Source organism: Xenopus laevis, chromosome 5L (assembly GCF_017654675.1).
Source record: "Xenopus laevis strain J_2021 chromosome 5L, Xenopus_laevis_v10.1, whole genome shotgun sequence".
NCBI classification, from domain to species: Eukaryota; Metazoa; Chordata; class Amphibia; order Anura; family Pipidae; genus Xenopus; species Xenopus laevis.
In genome coordinates, this window is record NC_054379.1 from 20539842 (window position 1) to 20558261 (window position 18420).

The 18420-nt window shown below is 42.3% G+C and overlaps 2 protein-coding genes across 2 annotated transcripts in view; one reads left to right on the forward strand and one right to left on the reverse strand.

The window, feature by feature from the left end:
- Positions 1-4328, forward strand: part of rbks.L (ribokinase L homeolog) — a 39684-nt gene extending 35356 nt beyond the window's left edge. The window contains 1 exon segment of the mRNA NM_001095258.1: positions 3817-4328. Coding sequence (NP_001088727.1) covers positions 3817-3990 — 174 coding nt within the window. The 3' untranslated portion in view covers positions 3991-4328.
- A 1164-nt stretch (positions 4329-5492) lies between these two features.
- On the reverse strand, positions 5493-10645 carry mrpl33.L (mitochondrial ribosomal protein L33 L homeolog). Its single transcript, XM_018262694.2, has 4 exons — positions 10393-10645; positions 8126-8144; positions 7138-7244; positions 5493-5800 (listed from the first exon to the last, which is right to left on the reverse strand). Exons 1-4 carry the CDS (start codon positions 10412-10414, stop codon positions 5751-5753), a joined length of 198 nt encoding a protein of 65 aa, XP_018118183.1. The 5' UTR covers positions 10415-10645; the 3' UTR covers positions 5493-5750.
- Between the last annotated feature and the right edge of the window lie 7775 nt (positions 10646-18420).

An 18420-nucleotide genomic window follows, 5' to 3' on the forward strand; every position in this document is an offset into this window, starting at 1 on the left:
CCGATCGTACGAATCATCTTACGATTGGACTTCCCCATCTCCCGACCTGCCACTAACCATTCAGGTCAAAGTCTTACCAGTCAGATCAAATAAAGTAGTTAACGAACAGATCAGCAATGTTTTGCCCCTGACAGCAATCGAACGAAAGTTATGTCTGACCAAATCTAGTGACAGTCTCCCTCTGAAAATCCTACTATCGGCAATACACGCAGAGATATTACGACAGTAATTTTCTAACCTGTCCAATCGACCAAACGACCGATCTCCGCCGGACGAAAAATGTCGGGACTCGATTCGTACGATCGGATCTTTGTGTCTATGGCCAGCTTAAGCCAATGGGAGAGGTCCGGTGACCAATTTGGAGATGTTTGTAGCCTTCCTGACATTCAAGTTTGAATTAGGGATGCACCGAATCCAGGATTCGGTTCGGGATTCGGTTCGGGATTCGGCCAGGATTTGGCATTTTTCAGCAGGATTCGGCCGAATCCTTCTGCAGAACCGAATCCGAATCCTAATTTGCATATGCAAATTAGGGGCGGGGAGGGAAACCGCGTGACTTTTTGTCAGAAAACAAGGAAGTAAAAATTATTTTCCCCTTCCCACCCCTAATTTGCATATGCAAATTAGGGTTCAGATTCAGTTCGGTATTCGGCCGAATCTTTCACTAAGGATTCGGGGGTTCGGTGCATCCCTAGTTTGAATGTCAGTAATGTAATCAAGTTTGCCTGAATTCGATAAGATTTTTCAGGTCAGTAAAACTCGTCCGAGTTTGACATATTGTTTATATTTAGAAAAATTACCCCCCAATCGAATTTCGAGTAAAATCAAATTAATGCGAGTTAAAAAAAAAACATGAATTTTGAAATTCAAAAAAGCCTGGTTCTTTATTCCCTTTAAAGCAAGCAGCTGAAATCATATTGGGGTTATTGTTGTATTACATGTGCGGATCCAGATAACCAGGCTGGGCGGTGGCAGCGGGCATGACTGAATTTGCCTCCTTCCAGATTGCGTCTGGCCCCCCTGCAGACCCTGGGAAAGCTGATGGTTGAATGCAGACGTTTAGGTGTTGCCTAATGAGAAATGTGTGTGTTGCTCTGGGCCCATAATGACTTTCTTCTATTTCTCTAACCACAAGTGAAAGAAGGAATGTTCCTGTTATCAACTGGTGCTTTGATCTCTGTATAACACAGAATGGACTGTGTGTGTGTGATACCAAGTGGGGGGTTAGCACACAGGCTGCTGTCATAGGATAAGAATGCAGGGGTTAATTGCTCCCAATGACTCGGCCTTGAATCATCCACAAATCTGTCGGGAAGTGGAATTGAACCTTCATCATATCTTGATGGTTCCCAGAGGGAGCACCTAATCCCTATTATTTTTATCACTACTAATTTGGATCTTCGTACCTTAAAGGGATACTGGCATTTTTTGCAAAACGCATCAGTTAATAGTGCTGCTCCAGCAGAATTCTGCACTGAAATCCGTTTTTCAAAAGAGCAAACCGATTTTTTTATATTTAATTTTGAAATCTGACATGGGGCTAGACATATTGTCAGTTTCCCAGCTGCTCTCAGTCATGTGACTTGTGCTCTGATAAACTTCAGTCACTCTTTACTGCTGTACTAAAAGTTGGAGTGATATCACCTAGGGATGCACCGAATCCACTATTTTGGATTCGGCCGAACCCCTGAATCCTTTGTGAAAGATTCGGCCGAATACGAAAGGGGAAAAATGTTTTACTTCCTTGTTTTCTGACAAAAAGTCAAGAGATTTCCTTCCCCACCTCTAATTTGCATATGCAAATTAGGGTTCGGTATTCGGCCGAATCTTTCACAAAGGCCGAATCTGAATCCTGCTGAAAAAGGCCGAATCCTGGATTCGGTGCATCCGTAATATCACCCCCCTTCCCCCACAGCAGCCTAACAACAGAACAATGGGAAGGTAACCAGATAGCAGCTCCCTAACACAAGATAACAGCTGCCTGGTAGATCTAAGAACAACACTCAATAGTAAAATCCAGGTCCCACTGTGACACATTCAGTTACATTGAGTTGGAGAAACAACAGCCTGCCAGAAAGCAATTCCATCCTAAAGTGTTGGCTCTTTCTGAAATCACATGACCAGGCAAAATGACCTGAGATGCACCTACACACCAATATTACAACTAAAAAAATACACTTGCTGGTTCAGGAATGAAATTTTATATTGTAGAGTGAATTATTTGCAGTGTAAACAGTGTAATTTAGAAATAAAAACTACATCATAAAAATCATGGCAGAATCCCTTTAAGTCTACTAAAAAATCATTTAAACATTAAATAAACCCAATAGGCTGGTTTTGCTTCATTAATTAATTATATCTTAGTACTGTTTTATTATTACAGAGAAAAAGGAAAGCGCTTTTAAAAATGTTGGATTATTTGGATAAAATGGAGTCTATGCATTATGGGTTTCTGGATAATGGATCCCATACCTATTAAAGGCACATAGAGGTGAAGGAGTAATAGGATTGGGAAAATAAATAGTAAGCCAATCATGGTGCCCAAAGGGACCCACACATATTCAGCCAATCTCCCGGAGGATGGGACAATCTATTTCCAGACTGATCAGGGTTAATTTAGATCTCAGCTAATGATGCCATTGGCTGACAAATCTGCCCCCACATGATCTGATTATTGGCCCATTGAGGTTGGGTCCTTTTAGGAAGGTGAGTTCTTGGCCTGAGTCAGTCAACTGTGGCGACACTGTGATCTGTACAATTATCCCATTAACCTTTCCCAGCAAGATGCCTCTCAATCCTTTCCTCAAGGGCAGTGGTACAAGGGCTATTCCCAGCGTTTTACCCTCCTGTGTCAGTTGCTGTTCTTGTGGAGACTTAATGAATTATTTCCAGTACTAATTATGAAACAATAGACTCGGCTTTGTCTGAAATACCAGGTCAGGCCTTGCGTCCCTTCTCTATGGACTGTGCACTTCCTATGAAGCAGACAGAAGGACAGAAGCCACGCAGACATTGTTATTAACTGGGGGTTATATTGTCCCATCGGGACTTGACTGCGTCTATAAAAGAGCCCAGTATAAATAAATCAGCACCTTCTAGAACTGCACAATTAAAGGGATGTGACCATCCCATAAGTATATTATTATAAGGCTGTTTCATTTCTTGCACCAGATGGAATAATTTTATGCTACATTGTGCCCAACGTGTGGGTTGGATTTCACGTATCTCTATATTTTATGATTTCATTGTCTCTCCAACATAAAATCAGACACAGGTATCTGCACGCAGCAGTGCAGTAAAGCTAATGGCACAGGTGGCAGTTTTGGGACATTTTACCTGTGCCTAGGGTTGCCACCTTTTCTGGAAAAAAATACCGGTCTTCCTATTTATTTATCTTTTTTCCCTATTAATAACATTGGGATCAGCCATCGTTTTTACCGACCCTACCTGTGCCAGTTTGGGAAAGACACAGCGGGCAATAGTGAGTTAATTTTGACCTCCCATTACAAGGACGGTGCTGATCCTCAGATGCAAAGTGGGCATGCTAATAGCAACTGGGTGAATGTCTGGGGTTTTTTGGGTATTGTCAAGGTGAACTGGGGTCATTGCCTAAAATGTCATTTTAAGCACAAAATATTTCCTAACCCCTGATATCTGTTTGGTATTGAGATAGTAAAAGCTTCTAACCTCGGGAGGGGACTGCAAAAGCCAATAAATCACATAATTCATTTGTAATTAAATTGGTTTGTTCCAGTTTCTACTAGGGTGAATCTGGAGAGTAAATGAGAATGATATCCTTATCTTTACTTTGTTTAGGGTGCGGGAGACAGTTTTGTGGGGGCTCTGGCCTTTTACATGGCGCATTATCCTCACCTCTGCGTAGAAGATATGGTGAAACGGTCGAACTACATTGCGTCGGTGAGCGTCCAAACTGCAGGCACCCAGACCTCCTACCCACGTAGGGCCGACCTTCCTCAGGGTATGTTCTAACCAGTGAAATTCACAGCAGCCACAAAGCAAGGATGAATCACCTCCCAGGAATGCATTTTTGAAGGAGTTAAAAAACCAGTGCATTGTTCTAAAGAAACACCTGGAGAACCTGCAGTTGCCTGTACCTCATTGAGTTTTTTTAAATTCCTGCAGAATACAGAGGACTGGGAGTTCTAGTTCACGGTTAGTAAGGGGGTGTTAACAGAGGCTGGAACATTCCATCTTTTCAAGAGCTACCGGTATTTGTTTTCTTTTATCAGTCTGTCCATTATGTACTAGTGGCTACTGGTATTTCTGCGTATAAAACTGTATTGCCAAATAAACAAGATATACACTTACAAGATATTGGAACTTACTTTCTGTGTTTGCAGGTGTAGGAAATATTCACACTCTTCTGGGGCAGTGTCTGTGGGTACAATGGCACAATAAGCCAGAACATGGGACAGAAATGACCAACATTTAATACGATTCCTATTCATTATAAAGGGAAACTGCTACTTTAGCACCCTGTTTTGCTGGGCAAGAAATGATGAAAACAAACCAACCCGGGACACAAAAACTAGAAACATCTAGTAAGCAAACTGGTGATTTTACCAAGGTAGGGACCTCTCAGGTTACAGGAGACATTTTTTGTAAAAAATAAGAACGTACCAGTGCATTATACGTATTTAGATATAGAAGAATTGTGCTTAAAATGTAGTATTTCAGGCTGATTTATTGAATATTTCTGCAAAAACCCTAATAATCCCTCCCTTCTCTTCCACTTGCTACTCCCTGAATACCCAGGCTGTGCTGCGGCTCTCAGCTCACTGCACTGTAGGACAGGAACCAATCAGAAGCTAGCAAGACCTGATAGGGAACTGAAGCATGTCTTTTCTTGTGTGACTGCAGAGCTGTGATTGGCCCTCCTACTGTGCTTCTGGCAGGGACCGTTAGGACACGCCCACCCCTCATTTGAAACAGGGACCAGTGAACATCTAAAGGGGCTAGTTTAAAGATAATATTAATTTTTAGCACCATGTAAAAGCAACACCATATATTACTTGTAATTGTCTACAAAATTAGGATTTTTTTCATTTATCCTATATGTCTCCTTTAAAGCGCTGATAGGACCAAGGTGATTGGCTTATTTCAAACACATAGGGCTAAAACCCAATGGCAAAATGTCTAGAACTCTTGGCACTATACTAGGGATGCACGGAATCCACTACTTTGGATTCGGCCGAACCCCCGAATCCTTTTCAAAAGATTCGGCCGAATACCGATCCGAAGCCTAATTTGCATATGCAAATTAGGGGACAACATTTTTTACTTCCTTGTTTTGTGACAAAACAATTGCCCCTATGCAAATTAGGATTCATTTTAGCCAGGCAGAAGGATTCGGCCGCATAATTCCAAAAAAGTCCCGAACCGAATCCTGGATTTGATGCATCCCTACACTATACATCATGTAAGTTGACTAAAGAGCTGAAGGGATGAAACGACCCATAGAGATAAAAGGGTTTGCAGTCAAAACTTTATTGGAGAATCCCCGGATCACACTGCACATTGTATCTATAATCAGACACAACATTCCATGGGATAAGTAAGTCTGTAAGGATCCAGGCTTGCAATTTTGGGCTCTTGTCCTCTGTATTGTGTTCTGTAACAATGAATGGCACATGACGGGTCCTCAGACGAGTCCGTTTCCTGATTCCGGCACGTGCCGCAGGAAGGTTCCCAAGAGTCCATTTCTCATCAGCCACTTTAGTGCTTGTTGTTTAAATGGAGCGGATTTTCTTCTTCTCAAAAAACAGAACATGTTGTTTGACTGGAAAAGACGAGACAGGAAAATATCATTGTAGGTAAACTTCAAAAAAGGACACAGCCATCAGGTTTAACCCTTTCCAGAACCCTATTAATCGGATCCAGAGAGAGGCAACAAATACCAATGCCACAACTGTAGGCAATGAAGTCTTTATTAACCTTTAACAAAGAACCCTTGTCTCTGCTGGTTATAGTTTCTCCATCCCCGGCTTGTACCACTTACACTGCTGATTCATAGTAGAGTATTAGAAAACCGATTGTGCTTTGAGACTAGGTGCAAACTTTGCACTATTGCATTAATCTATTTATTTTTAGCACTGGACTGTTGAGGTTGTGGAATGCACTGCCGGATGATGTTGAGGTGGCAGATTCTAGTGACAGACATAATATCCAAGGCTATTGTGGTACTAAAATCTATAGTTAGTATTGATAGGAGTATATATAGTTTATGTGAAGGTATGGAGGAGTCAGTGTAATTGTGTGTATGAACACTGGGTTTTGTGTGGAGGAGTTGAACTTGATGGACTTTGGTTATTTTTCTACACTATGTAATTATGTAACAAGGGGAGAGAGAGTAAGTCTGTGACTCAAGCAGTGGGTGGGACTAAAACATTCTGATGGAAAATTAAAAAGGGGACAGGGTTTATGTGATTCAAGCAGTGGGTATGACTGGAATACTGATGGCAGATTACAGGGGGAGTGGAAGGGAGTCAGTAACTCAAGCAGTGGGTGGGACTAGAACACTTTGATGGCAGCTCACAGGAGGAGATGCTGGAAGTCTAACTCAAGTATTGGGTGGGGCTAAAATACTGATAGCAAAGATGGAAAGTTACTCAAGGAGTATGTGGGACAAAAACACACTGATGGCAGCTCATAGGAGGAGAGGCAGGGAGTCTGTGACTCAAGCAGTGGGTGGGGCTAAAATACTGATAAAGGATGGAAAGTGACTCAAGGCATGGGTGGGACAAAAACATTGATGGCAGCTCACAGGAGGAAAGGCAGGGAGACTGTGACTCAAGCAGTGGGTGGGGCTAAAATATTGATAGCAAAGACAAAGTACAGTATGTGATTGAAGTAGATGGGGCTAGAATACTTTGATGGTAGCTAACAGGAGAAGAGGCAGGGAGTCTGGGACTCAAGCAGTAGGTGGGGCAAGTACACTTAGTTTACAGGAAAAGGGAATGTGTAACACAAACAGTGAACCAGGCCAGAGTAATCACATACTTTTAATACAAGGTTAACTGTTCGGAATACATAGAATACCAGGATAGCAAGGTGTCCAGCACATATAAAACAACAGCAGCCCATTGGAGAGTGTAGCCTTTATTCCCTGAAACTCACCAAAAGGATCATACTTCCTCAGGATGAGCTTGTCCTTCAGTCGGCTTCTGCGTGTATTAAAGCGATAGCCACTTCCGGAGGCGCTCATCATCTGCACCAGGATCGTCCTGCAACACAATCACCCCTTATGGATTTCTGACTGTTAACTCTTTGCTGATTTCATCAATAAGTCTGGCAGTGCAAAGACCAAGCCGTGATCATCTCATCATACTGGTAATGGCATATGCAAATTAGGATTTGGTTCGGTATTCGGCTGAATCTTCCAAGATGGATCCGGCCGAATCCAAAACAGTGGATTCGGTGCATCCCTAAAAAATACATGTTAACAATATTGTCGTTGCTACTTTTTATTACTCCTCTTTCTATTCAGGCCTCTCCTATCACTCCCTATATCATACTAAAAGTTAAAGATGAACAAAACTCTTTTAAAATAGAAAGATGAGTAATAAAAAGTAGCAATAACACTTAGTGATGCACCGAATCCACTATTTTAGATTTGGCCGAACCTCCGAATCCTTTGTGAAAGATTCGGCCGAATACCGAATCCTGCTGGAAAAGGCCGAATCCTGGATTCTGTGCATCCCTAATAACAATAGATTTGAAGCCTTACAGAGCATTTGTTTTTTTAGATGGGGTCAGTGACCCCCATTTGAAAGCTGGAAACAGTCAGAAGAAAACAAGTAATTCAAATACTACAAAAAAGGAATAAAAGGCCAAATTAAAGAGTTAGAATTAGCCATTCTATTACTTTAAAGGTGAAGCACCCTGTAACGCATGTGTTTGTGTTGGCACATGTATGGGATCATTGGACAATCCAACCCATGAGCTTAGGTGGGTCGGGCTTTATTCTGGTGATTACAAAAGGTGGAGGAAGATTCTGTGCTGCAGTTTGTGTGTTAATGTACAGAATGTTCCAAGCTGGGAGGGGGGGGGGGTCAGTCAATTAAGTGAAAAGCTAAAAATTTTATAATATTTATATTCTACTCACTTTGATTTGCTCTTTGCGACTGTTGCAGATTCCATGAAGAGACAAAATAAAAAGAAATACAAAGGTTTAAATAACAGAAACAAGCGTAATTCTCACAGCACACATGGGTCAGATATAGGATCTATTATCCAGGAACCTGTTATACAAAAAGCTCCGCAACACTGTGTTGCAATTTCCCACTATACCTATATAAACAGTACAGCACCTGGATTTGCCTTTTGTCTGATTGAGAACCAAGTTGTGTGTATATTCATGCTGGTGCCAGACAAGGCCCCTTGGGTTTTGGGTAGTATTAAGGTATGGTGATCCTAATGATAGAAAGCTCTCATATCCAGAAAACCCCAAGCATTCAGGAGAACAGATCCTAAACCAGTACTTGAGTTTATCCAAATATCTGACTAGTCACTATGGGCGATCATCGGTTATTTTGGAACTTGGAAACATACACAGGGCAAGCGGGCTAATTTCTGGCCCCACAATTTTAGCATTACCAACCCCCCAAGCTCTTGTGCATGGAATTTCAGCCAGTGAGGAGCAATTTGGCACTATGTCTTGATATACTGATAATCATGGGGGCCTAAGCACCCAAAATCATCCCATTTATGAATACCTGTTACCCCCCCTGCTCTATAGTCTGTTATTGGTGCCAGTGGTTACCTGGCGACACGTGTCATTACATAATTACATAGTTAAAGGGATACTGTCATGGGAAAACATTTTTTTTTAATAGTTAATAGTGCTGCTCCAGCAGAATTCTGCACTAAAATCCATTTTTCAAAAGAGCAAACAGATTTTTTTATATTTAATTTTGAAATCTGACATGGGGCTAGACATATTGTTAGTTTCCCAGCTGCCCCAGTCATGTGACTTGTGCTCTAATAAACTTCAGTCACTGTTTACTGCTGAAATGCAAATTGGAGTGATATCACCCCCCCCAGCAGCCTGGCACAAGTCACATGACTGGGGGCAGCTGGGAAACTGACAATATGTCTAGCCCCATGTCAGATTTCAAAATTGAATATAAAAGAATTAGCACTATTAACTGATGCGTTTTGGAAAAAACATGTTTTTTTTTTCAGGAAGCCTTCCTGATGAGGGCTCGAGTCTTAAGAGCCGAAACGTTGAATAAACCCATTTTTTTCTTCACAAAAGGCATATGAGTGCGGAATTCTTTGCTCTATAGATTTTGACATATGTTTAGGGTTGCCACCCTAGCTGGTAAAATACCTGCCAAGGCCGGGGCCGGTATTACAAATTTACCGGCAATGTAGCTGCCGGTAAATTTGTAATGCGATTAAAAGGAGCCCTCGGCCTGCCCCCAATCCCCTGGAACATCCCCTGAAACTTACCTTTTTTCTTACTTCTTCTAGCGTCTGCGTTGTGGCCCCGCCCACTTTGACATCACGGCCCACCCCTTTATGTCCCCGCCCCCCAGCAGCCGGTAAAAGGTTTTTAAAAAGGTGGCAACCCTAGGCATTTCCATTGTTTTCTGAGTGCACCTATCCAGTAGTTTGTTTATATATATATATATATTGTGATTTACTTGAGCCCAGTGTAAATGGGCAACCAAAACGAGACGTGAGAGAAGGGCAACCCCACAACACTTCTACCTACGTGTGGCCAGTGGCCTGGGCAACTATATAGAAGGGATGGGTGATCATGATTCATAAGTGCAGACAGATCACACAGCACAGTAGAACCTACAGACATAAACACCCAGGGCTGGACTGAGCATCAAAATAAACGGTAGCATTTCAGCTAGAGAGAGGCCCAAATAGCCCTCCCCAGTCCCATATAGTAAGTGTCTTTGGCTTCTTACCCCACTGGCATCTGGCAGAACCCACAGACTGTCAGACAGAGTCTGCTCATATCTCACAGATTGGAACCAACACACTAAGTGGGTCAGAGAGGTCCAACCTGCTGCACTCTGGCTGCTATGGAACTACAAATGCCAACAATAGGGAATAAGGAAGGCAGAGAGATGATAGATCTCTGCTGTCTCAGCCACTACATGGTCTTGTGCTGCACTCTATAGACCAGTGCTGAGCAAGCGGTCCAGGGCTCAAATAGAAAGCAACAGCTAACCAGGCCAGAAAGCAAAGCAGTTAGCAAAGGCCCTGCTGCACACAGGATGCTGGGAGCTGTAGTACAGTAGCTACAATGACAATGCAGCCAGCACCACCTTATACACGCGCTTTCCAATTCTAAACAGCCGCAGCACCCTCCATCAGACACCGAGCAGTGTAACGATAGAACGAGTCACTCACAGTTAATACAGGTCAGAAACATGTTGCCGCTCTACGACTCAAGGACACACGGGAAGCAGCAGGACATGCGAACTTCCGGGTACGATGCAACGGGTAGCAATGCTTCAGGGTGTACCAAGATGGCGAGCGACTACTTCCTTTGCAGAAGACGCGCTGATTCCTTGTTCTTCCGGGTACCGTGCAGCGCATGTATTCACTGACACTGATTGGGATTGTCCTTTCCTAACTGGGAATAATAGGTTTCTGTGAGTGCATGTATCATGGGCCCTAATGATATACACAGGGGTATAGGGTATTTATCTTCGAATTTAACACAGGAACCAACCAACTCTATCACTCATGTATTAGGATAATAGGTACCCCCTACTGACTGTAAATCATAAGGATATTAGAAGTCACTGAGGAGTTTTGTGACCATATAAAGGCACAAGGCTGCAGGCTGAGTTATACAGGGAACTCTGAGTATCACTCATGTATTATAAGGGATAATGTACCCCCTACTGTAAATGATAAGGATATTAGAAGTCATTGAGGGGTTCTGTGACCATATAAAGACACAAGGCTGCAGGCTGAGTTATACAGGGAACTCTGAGTATCACTCATGTATTATAAGGGATAATGTACCCCCTACTTTAAATTATATGGTTATTAGAAGTCACTGTGTCCATATAAAGGGACAAGACTGTATTACATTTAAACTCAGTAAATAAGTTGAATGCGAGCCAATGAACAGATACCCTGCCACAGAGATGTGAACCTCCTGGAAGGGAATTTTGGGAGGTTTTTGACTATGACCCTAGAATGCCCAGCTATGCTCTGCCTTGCTTATGAGCCATCCCCAATCCATTGAGGTTCGCTCAGTGAAGTGCTGTTTTTTCAGCAATTTTCTTGAAGTGGAACTATCATTGATATGAATATATCCCCGAATCAGTGCATGTATTGCCAATTTTAGAGCAGGAGAAATGCCAACTACACAAAATTAAATGATTAAAGGGGTGGTTCACCTTTAAGTTAACTTTTAGTATGTTAAAGAATGGTCAATTCTAAGCAACTTTTCAATTAGACTTCATTATTTATTTTTTATCGTTTTTTACTTTGCCCTTTTCTTCTGAATCTTTTCAAGTTTCAAAGGGGGGTCACTGTCCCCATGTAAAAACAAACGCCCTGAAAGGCTACAAATGTATTGTTATTACTACTCTTTATTACTCATATTTCTATTCAGGCCTCTCCTATTCATATTCTAGACTCTTATTCAAATCAATGCATGGTTGCTAAGGGGATTTGGACCCTAGCAACCAGATTGCCAAAATTGCAAACTAGAGAGCTGCTGAATGAAAAGCTAAATAACTCAAAAAACACAAATAATAAAACATGAAAACCAATTGCAAATTGTCTCAGAATATCACTCTCTACACCATGCTAAGGGGGTTATTTATCAAAATCCGAATCTTTATGATATTTTAAATAAAAAAAACATACCAAACTAGAATCCATGATTTACCATTATTAAAGAAACACAGATAAATAAACCATAACTTTTTCAGATTGTTGCATGAAAACCTTGACTTTTTCGGATTGTATCACAAAATATCTGAATTTTTTTTCACAAAAGCCTTATTGGTTCAGGTTGTCGTATGAAACCCAGCACACACCATAATATCTTCAAATTGCAAATAGGACCTTTGCCATTGACTGCTACTAGATCTCGACAGGTTAAAGGGGGAGTATTTTCGGATTCTGACTTTTTGCATCCTCAGGGTATAAGAGTTTGGATTTTATTTTATAGAATTTTTAGAGTTTTTTGCTCTTGGACTTCAATAAATAACTCCCTAAAGCTGGCCATAGATGTTGAGATTTTTAAAAGATCAGATCCTCATCGTGAGACCACTGATTTTCTCAGAACGATCGTACGAATTGACCATCAACTAAAAAGACCAATTTGCCAGGAAAACAAAGGGGAGCTGCCTGCTTGGCCCTGCAAACATAGATAGATTGCACTGGCACCGACAAAGATTTTTTAACCTGCCCGATCAATTTCCTGACAGATGTCGGCCGCAAAATCGTAAGTTGTACGATCGTTCGAATCCCACTAACCGCACGATAATTTCGAAGGATTGGTTGGACTTCCCTAAAATCGGTTGTTCGATCGTCGCGTCTATGGGGAGCTTAAGAGTTAACTCAAAAGTGAACAACCCCTTTAAATATATCAACGACTGAGCATGATTAATACAGTCCCTACAGTTTAATAGATTTGGAACAGTTCTCCTTTAAGATGGTTTTTATTTCATCGACAGCAGAGATATTCATGAAACACAAGGGGAAGTGTACCTTTAATTGTGCAGCTCTGCAACTTTCACTCTCAGGTTTTATGGAACAGCGAGCTATTTATTGTGACATCACAGTCCAATCCTGTTGAAGTCACAATGACTCACTGCTTCCTTTTTGTGGCATTTCTTACGCCCCGCGCAGCCACATGTGTTCTATGAAATAAGCAGCTTTCCAGCAAGGCAGTGCCGTCAGTTACTAGATAGAATAACAAAAAAAAAAACAGGGGCTAAAATAACTATGAAGGAGGCAGGAACGTCACACAAGCAGGCAGCCTCGCTTCCCTAAAGTGAGGGGAATGTGTGTGCATTGTGTGTGTATTGCAGCAGAAGCTGTGTGGGCACGGGGCTCTGACGTACAGAGTGGGAAGTTTGACCTTTCCGTTTGCCCTTGCATAAGAGCAGTTTTCTCCTGTTTGCCTCCACCTCTCCTTGTTCCCTTTGTCCCCACGTAGGAAAGAAGAGGAGGCAGCGCTTGTTTTCCTATAACATGTCACATGTTCTGTTTTGCAATCGTTTCTCCAACAAAGAACCTCAAATGCCGGGATTTCTTCTTCTTCTTTGTTGTTGTTCCTTTCCCCGACCTCGTAATTCCTTTGTGGCTTCGACTGTTTATATCATATTATCTTTATATTGCCGTAAATCATGAGAGGAGAAGTGCTCGACCTTAATTTGTGCACTGTCATCAGAGATCTAGGTCCCACGTTGGGGTGGCAGAAAAGATTGTTTTTAAGTACAGACATTTAGAGGCACATTTACTAGTTCGAATTTCAAATTCATGTGAGTTTTTTTAAAAAAGCTATCGAATTCGAATGTACTCGGAAATTCGACTGGGGGGTTATTTATAAAAAACAAATTGAATATCTAAAACTCTGAAAAATTTTACCGACTCGAAAACTCAAATCGAATTCGACTAAACTTGTTTTGAATTTTTCAGGAAGGCTACTAACATGTCCAAATTGGTCCCTGGATCTCTCCCGTTGGCTTACACATGAAATCAGCAGGTTTTAGGTGGCGATAAGTCGAATTTAAGTTCTTAAAGGGCCAGAGTATGATAAATCTTGATATTTGAATTAAAACTCGAAACAACTTTGGATAATTCACAATACGAATTTGAGAACTTTGACCGTACTCTTAATAAATCTGACCCTTAGAGTTGAATTATCAGATATACAGGTAGAAACAATAGAATTCTACCTGTATCTGACGATTTAGCAGTAAACACTGACGATATTGGCAAAAGACTTGGATTAGAGTGCCTGCATCCCGAACCCACAACCCGCAATTTGACCAGCATGTTCCCGCTTACCGACCCGCAAAAGGCCAACTAACCTCGCGACCCGGGGGACATGCGAAACCGGAAGTGACGTCACATTTGTCCGGACATGACGTTACTCCAGTGCTGAATCTTCGCCAAAAAAATTGAAAAACTGGAAGAACCACATGTGTGGGAGGTATCATGCCCGCACCTTTGTTGGGTACCCAGCCGGGTTACCTGTGGACTGCCCTCACGGCAAAGGAATCGGGTACTTTTTACCCGAAACCCAACCACTTTGCGGGTATTCCGCTGGTACCAGACCCCATGCAGGACTTTAACTTGGGTATCAGTAGGCTTGTTGATTGGGCAGGTCAGGAAATTTGGGTGCCTTTTCCGACTTGCCCGATCTATGAGCCGACCATTATCCAAGTCTTTTGCCGATTTCAGTCGGCTCGTCTCCCCCTATGCACACACAGAATATTGTTCGAAGCAGGTGCTGCACTGGCAAGAACACAAGTCTTTATTGAGCACATTCCACATATGGGGTAGGATGGATACACATGTAGAGAAACAAATATGTTATACAATGCTAGCATGAGCAGACTCCATTTTCAAAGGGAATCATTTTGTTTTGCATTTGCTCTCAGTTAACAAAGCAGAGTATTTACCTTTAGTCTTTTGTGCGGTTATTATGCACAGATCTGTACACAAGGGTGGAACCGCACACCCTGGAGTTACAAGGGGTCCCCAAATTACAGATGGCCTTAGCAGGTTCCTGATAATTTAATATATGTTTCAAAGGTAGATCATCTTCAAAGCTCCCTGTAGAGTCACTCCTTCCCATAGAACTTACAATTTAAAGCAGATCATACAGTGAGCCAACATCCAGAAAATTTGGGCTGCTGGTAGATTCTTAAAATCTACTTATTCAGCCCATTGGATCAATTGGAACCTAAGCACCAGATATACTAACCCAAAAATCAATATAACATAGGTATGCAATTCCAATAATAAAAAAATATTATAGGGGCGCCTTTTGCACCAAGTCTTATCTAGACAGCTACCCCCCCACCAGCATCTCATTCATAAACTATGGGGGTTAATATGCAGTTGCCCCTGCCTTTCTGGTACACAGCCCCTTCTCTTCTGGGAAGGTTCCTACTAGACCAGTGTTGCTGGGAGTTGCTTCCACAAGAGCATTAGTGAGGTTGGGCAGTGATGTTGGGGATCAGGCTCACAGTTGGGGGTTCCAATTCATCCCACAGGGGTCCAGTTGGGTTGAGGTCATGGCTCTGTGCAGTCAGGCTCTTTCCATCTCAGCAAACCCATAATGTATGGATCTGGCTTTGTGCATGGGGACATTATTGTGCTGGAACTGAAAACTGTTCCACAAAGTAAGAAACACAGAATTGTCAGGATTTTCATTGAACCCTGTAGCCCAGGGGTGCCAAAAAGCTAGATCGGGATCTACCATTAGACCTTTAGCTGGTGATTAGTAGATCTGAAGACACTGTCAACAGCTTGTTTAAATCACCCTCTTGTTTCATGCTTTATTTCAGATATTTGTATGTTAAGGTTACACAAGAAATAGTTGTTAATATAGCAATATAAATTCTCTCGTGTCAATATAATATTGAAGTAATATTTTCCATGGAACAGAATGCTAACAATGCTTTTATGGATGTAGATCATAATGGGACAACATCACTTAAAGTAGACCTCGCATTAATAAAATATGGACACTCCTGCTATAGCCTTAAAATCAATGGTAAATAGCAAATGTGGTGAAGTTGTCTTATACAGTAAACAAGTAAATGGGTGCCCCAATAAAATGCTCCTTGTATTCATGGCCAAGTTCTTGGTCCACTCCAGTCACTCCCACAATTCTCCCAACCGTTACCTACTCTCCCATAAGTTGAACCCTTTTGCAACCTGTGAATTACGGCCTCCTACTGCCACAGGGCACCTGACTGCAGAACCCCCTGATGGTGACCCCTGTTGTGATTGGGTCATTGTAGGACATTTCAGTTCTTGAGCTGCTCCAATGCCACTTTGGAACCATTGCCCTGCTAAAATATTAACGTGACTAAAACAGATTCTCTGTGTTGTGTCCTTTCTAATAAGATGCCCTCTATTACAGGGGTCCCCAACCGCTGGGCTGCGGCCCAGAACCGGGCTGCGGACACTCCTGAACTGGGCCACCGAGCCCAGCCCACAATTAACGTGGCGCACCGAATTGGACGCCGGCGCACCTGAACTGGACGTCCAAATTGGCCACGGCACGTGCAAACTTGCCACTGGACCCCCTGACCCCTTCCCCGAACCCCCTGACCCCACCCCTGACTGCCCCAACCCCAAGTCCTTGCAAAAAATTTTGCTTTTGCACCGGTCCGGTTGCCACTTGTCCAGTTTTTAAAAACCAGGTTGTCCAGGTAAAAACTGCCTGTCCGGATTTCCAAATTAGGAAATCCAGACTGGACATTAAAGTATGGACATAAGCATGGCGATCAGTCAATCACATCATCATTTCTTCAGTCCCGCTCCCGACGTCACCTGCCCCGCCTGTGATGTCACCCACCCTGCCCCCTGTCTAGAGTTGGGGAAACGAAAAGCCGGCAACCCTGTTTTCATGTATATCATTCCAGATCACATGACATGTTAAATGTAGTGGTAGTTATATATATAATACCCCCAGAACACATGGCAGGGTACATTTCAGCCATCTGGTTGCTAGGGTCCAAATTACCATAGCAACCATGCATTGATTTGAATAAGAGACAGGAATATGAATAGGAGAGGCCTGAATAGAAAGACGAGTAATAAAAAGTAGCAATAACAATACATTTGTAGCCTTACAGATCATTTGTTTATTAGATGGGGGCAGTGGCCCCCATTTGAAAGTTGGAAAGAGTCAGAAGAGTGCTCCAGAATGCTCGGGACCTTGGACTTTCTGGATAGCGGATCTTTCCATAATTTGGATCTGCATACCGTAAGTCTACTAGCAATCATGTAAACATAAACAAACCCAATAGGTTGGTTTTGCTTCCAATAAGGATTAAATATCTCTTAGTTGGGATCAGGGTCGGCCTGGATATTGGGGACCCACCGGGTTCCAAACCTGTAATGCGAATTTCGGTACCCTGTGCGCATGGGCGACGCTGTTGCATGCCGCTGCAGTTTTTTCAGGCAGATTGGGGGAGGGGGTCTGGGCTGGGTCCGTCCCTGGTTGGGATCAAGTAAAATGTACTGTTTTATTACAGAGAAAGAGGAAATCATTTTTAAAAATTTAGATTATTTATGGGAGACGGCCTTTCTGTAATTTAGAGCTTTCTGGAAACGAGTTTCCGGCTTACGGATCTCATACCTGTGGGGTGGGGTGTAAAGTGCAAAAAGCATAATTTTTTGCATGTGACTAATGCACCCTGCACTGTTAATGGGTCTATTATTTTTAACTGTAAAATACTTTTTATTCCAAATCCTGCAATATTCTTCCGAATGATCCAAACAGCAGCGCCTGGAAGGCTCCCATAGGAAGCGGCAGCACATTAATTACTGGTGCAAAACACTTATGAATAAATAAACCTTGTGAAGTGTGACGAGCCGCCTCCATTATTTCAGCCCGGATCAAAGGCAGCTCTGATCTGATGTCTCCTTTTATAGAGTTTTACTCTCATTTCAGAGGTTAATTTACTTGTAATTGCGATGGTTTATTTTGCCGCGATGGGATTAGCTCATCATGTGTAATGTATTTACTTGGGCAAGTGATGCAGAAAATGAAGGGAACTGAGGGAGAGTATAGAGGAATTATTCGTTACACACGGATCCAATTAAATGACCTTTGGTTTCAATTAGCAGATGTTTCCCCTGTATATACAGAGCCGGCAGAACCAATGAGCAGCCCAGTTCTATGAGCCCCGTGTAAATTCTGCTTTAATTTAATTTGTTTGATTTTGTGAAGCAGTTTTGTGTTTGCTGCCATCCGGAGCCGAGGCCTTGGGTCCAGTTCAGACTCGAGGGGAGTGAGGATATTTGGGGGCAGATTTAGTAAGATTTGAATGGTAAATTTGAAATCTAATTTGAATTTTAAAAAAAGTTTTTGGTCAAAACTCACAAATTCGAATTTTCAATCACCAACTTTTACACCTCGATCCTGGACCAGTTCTAATTTGAATACCAAGTTCATGTACAAGTCAATGGCGATCCATTTTATTTTTTTCGGAAGAAAACTCCATTCCAATTTTCTGGTCGTTCGTATTCGATCGAATATTAGACGTTCGAGTTTTTTCATAAATAATCTCCTATGCTAGTTATGAGTACATTCGAATTTATTAGAGTTAGAAAAATTCACACAACTTCGAAATTTGATAAATCTGCCCCTTAGGGCTCTTACAGACGAGCGTTTTTACCCCTGCGTTCCGTTTTTTGCGTTCGGCCGCAGGGGAGCGC

What these genes read in the sequence shown, in the direction of transcription:
- mrpl33.L (XM_018262694.2), bottom strand. Translation starts at nt 10,414, where the DNA reads ATGTTTCTGACCTGTATTAACT. An exon ending in GAGGAAGTATGATCCTTTTG is followed by an intron (nt 5,801 to 7,137) that starts GTGAGTTTCAGG and finishes CGTCTTTTCCAG; the next exon opens with TCAAACAACATGTTCTGTTT.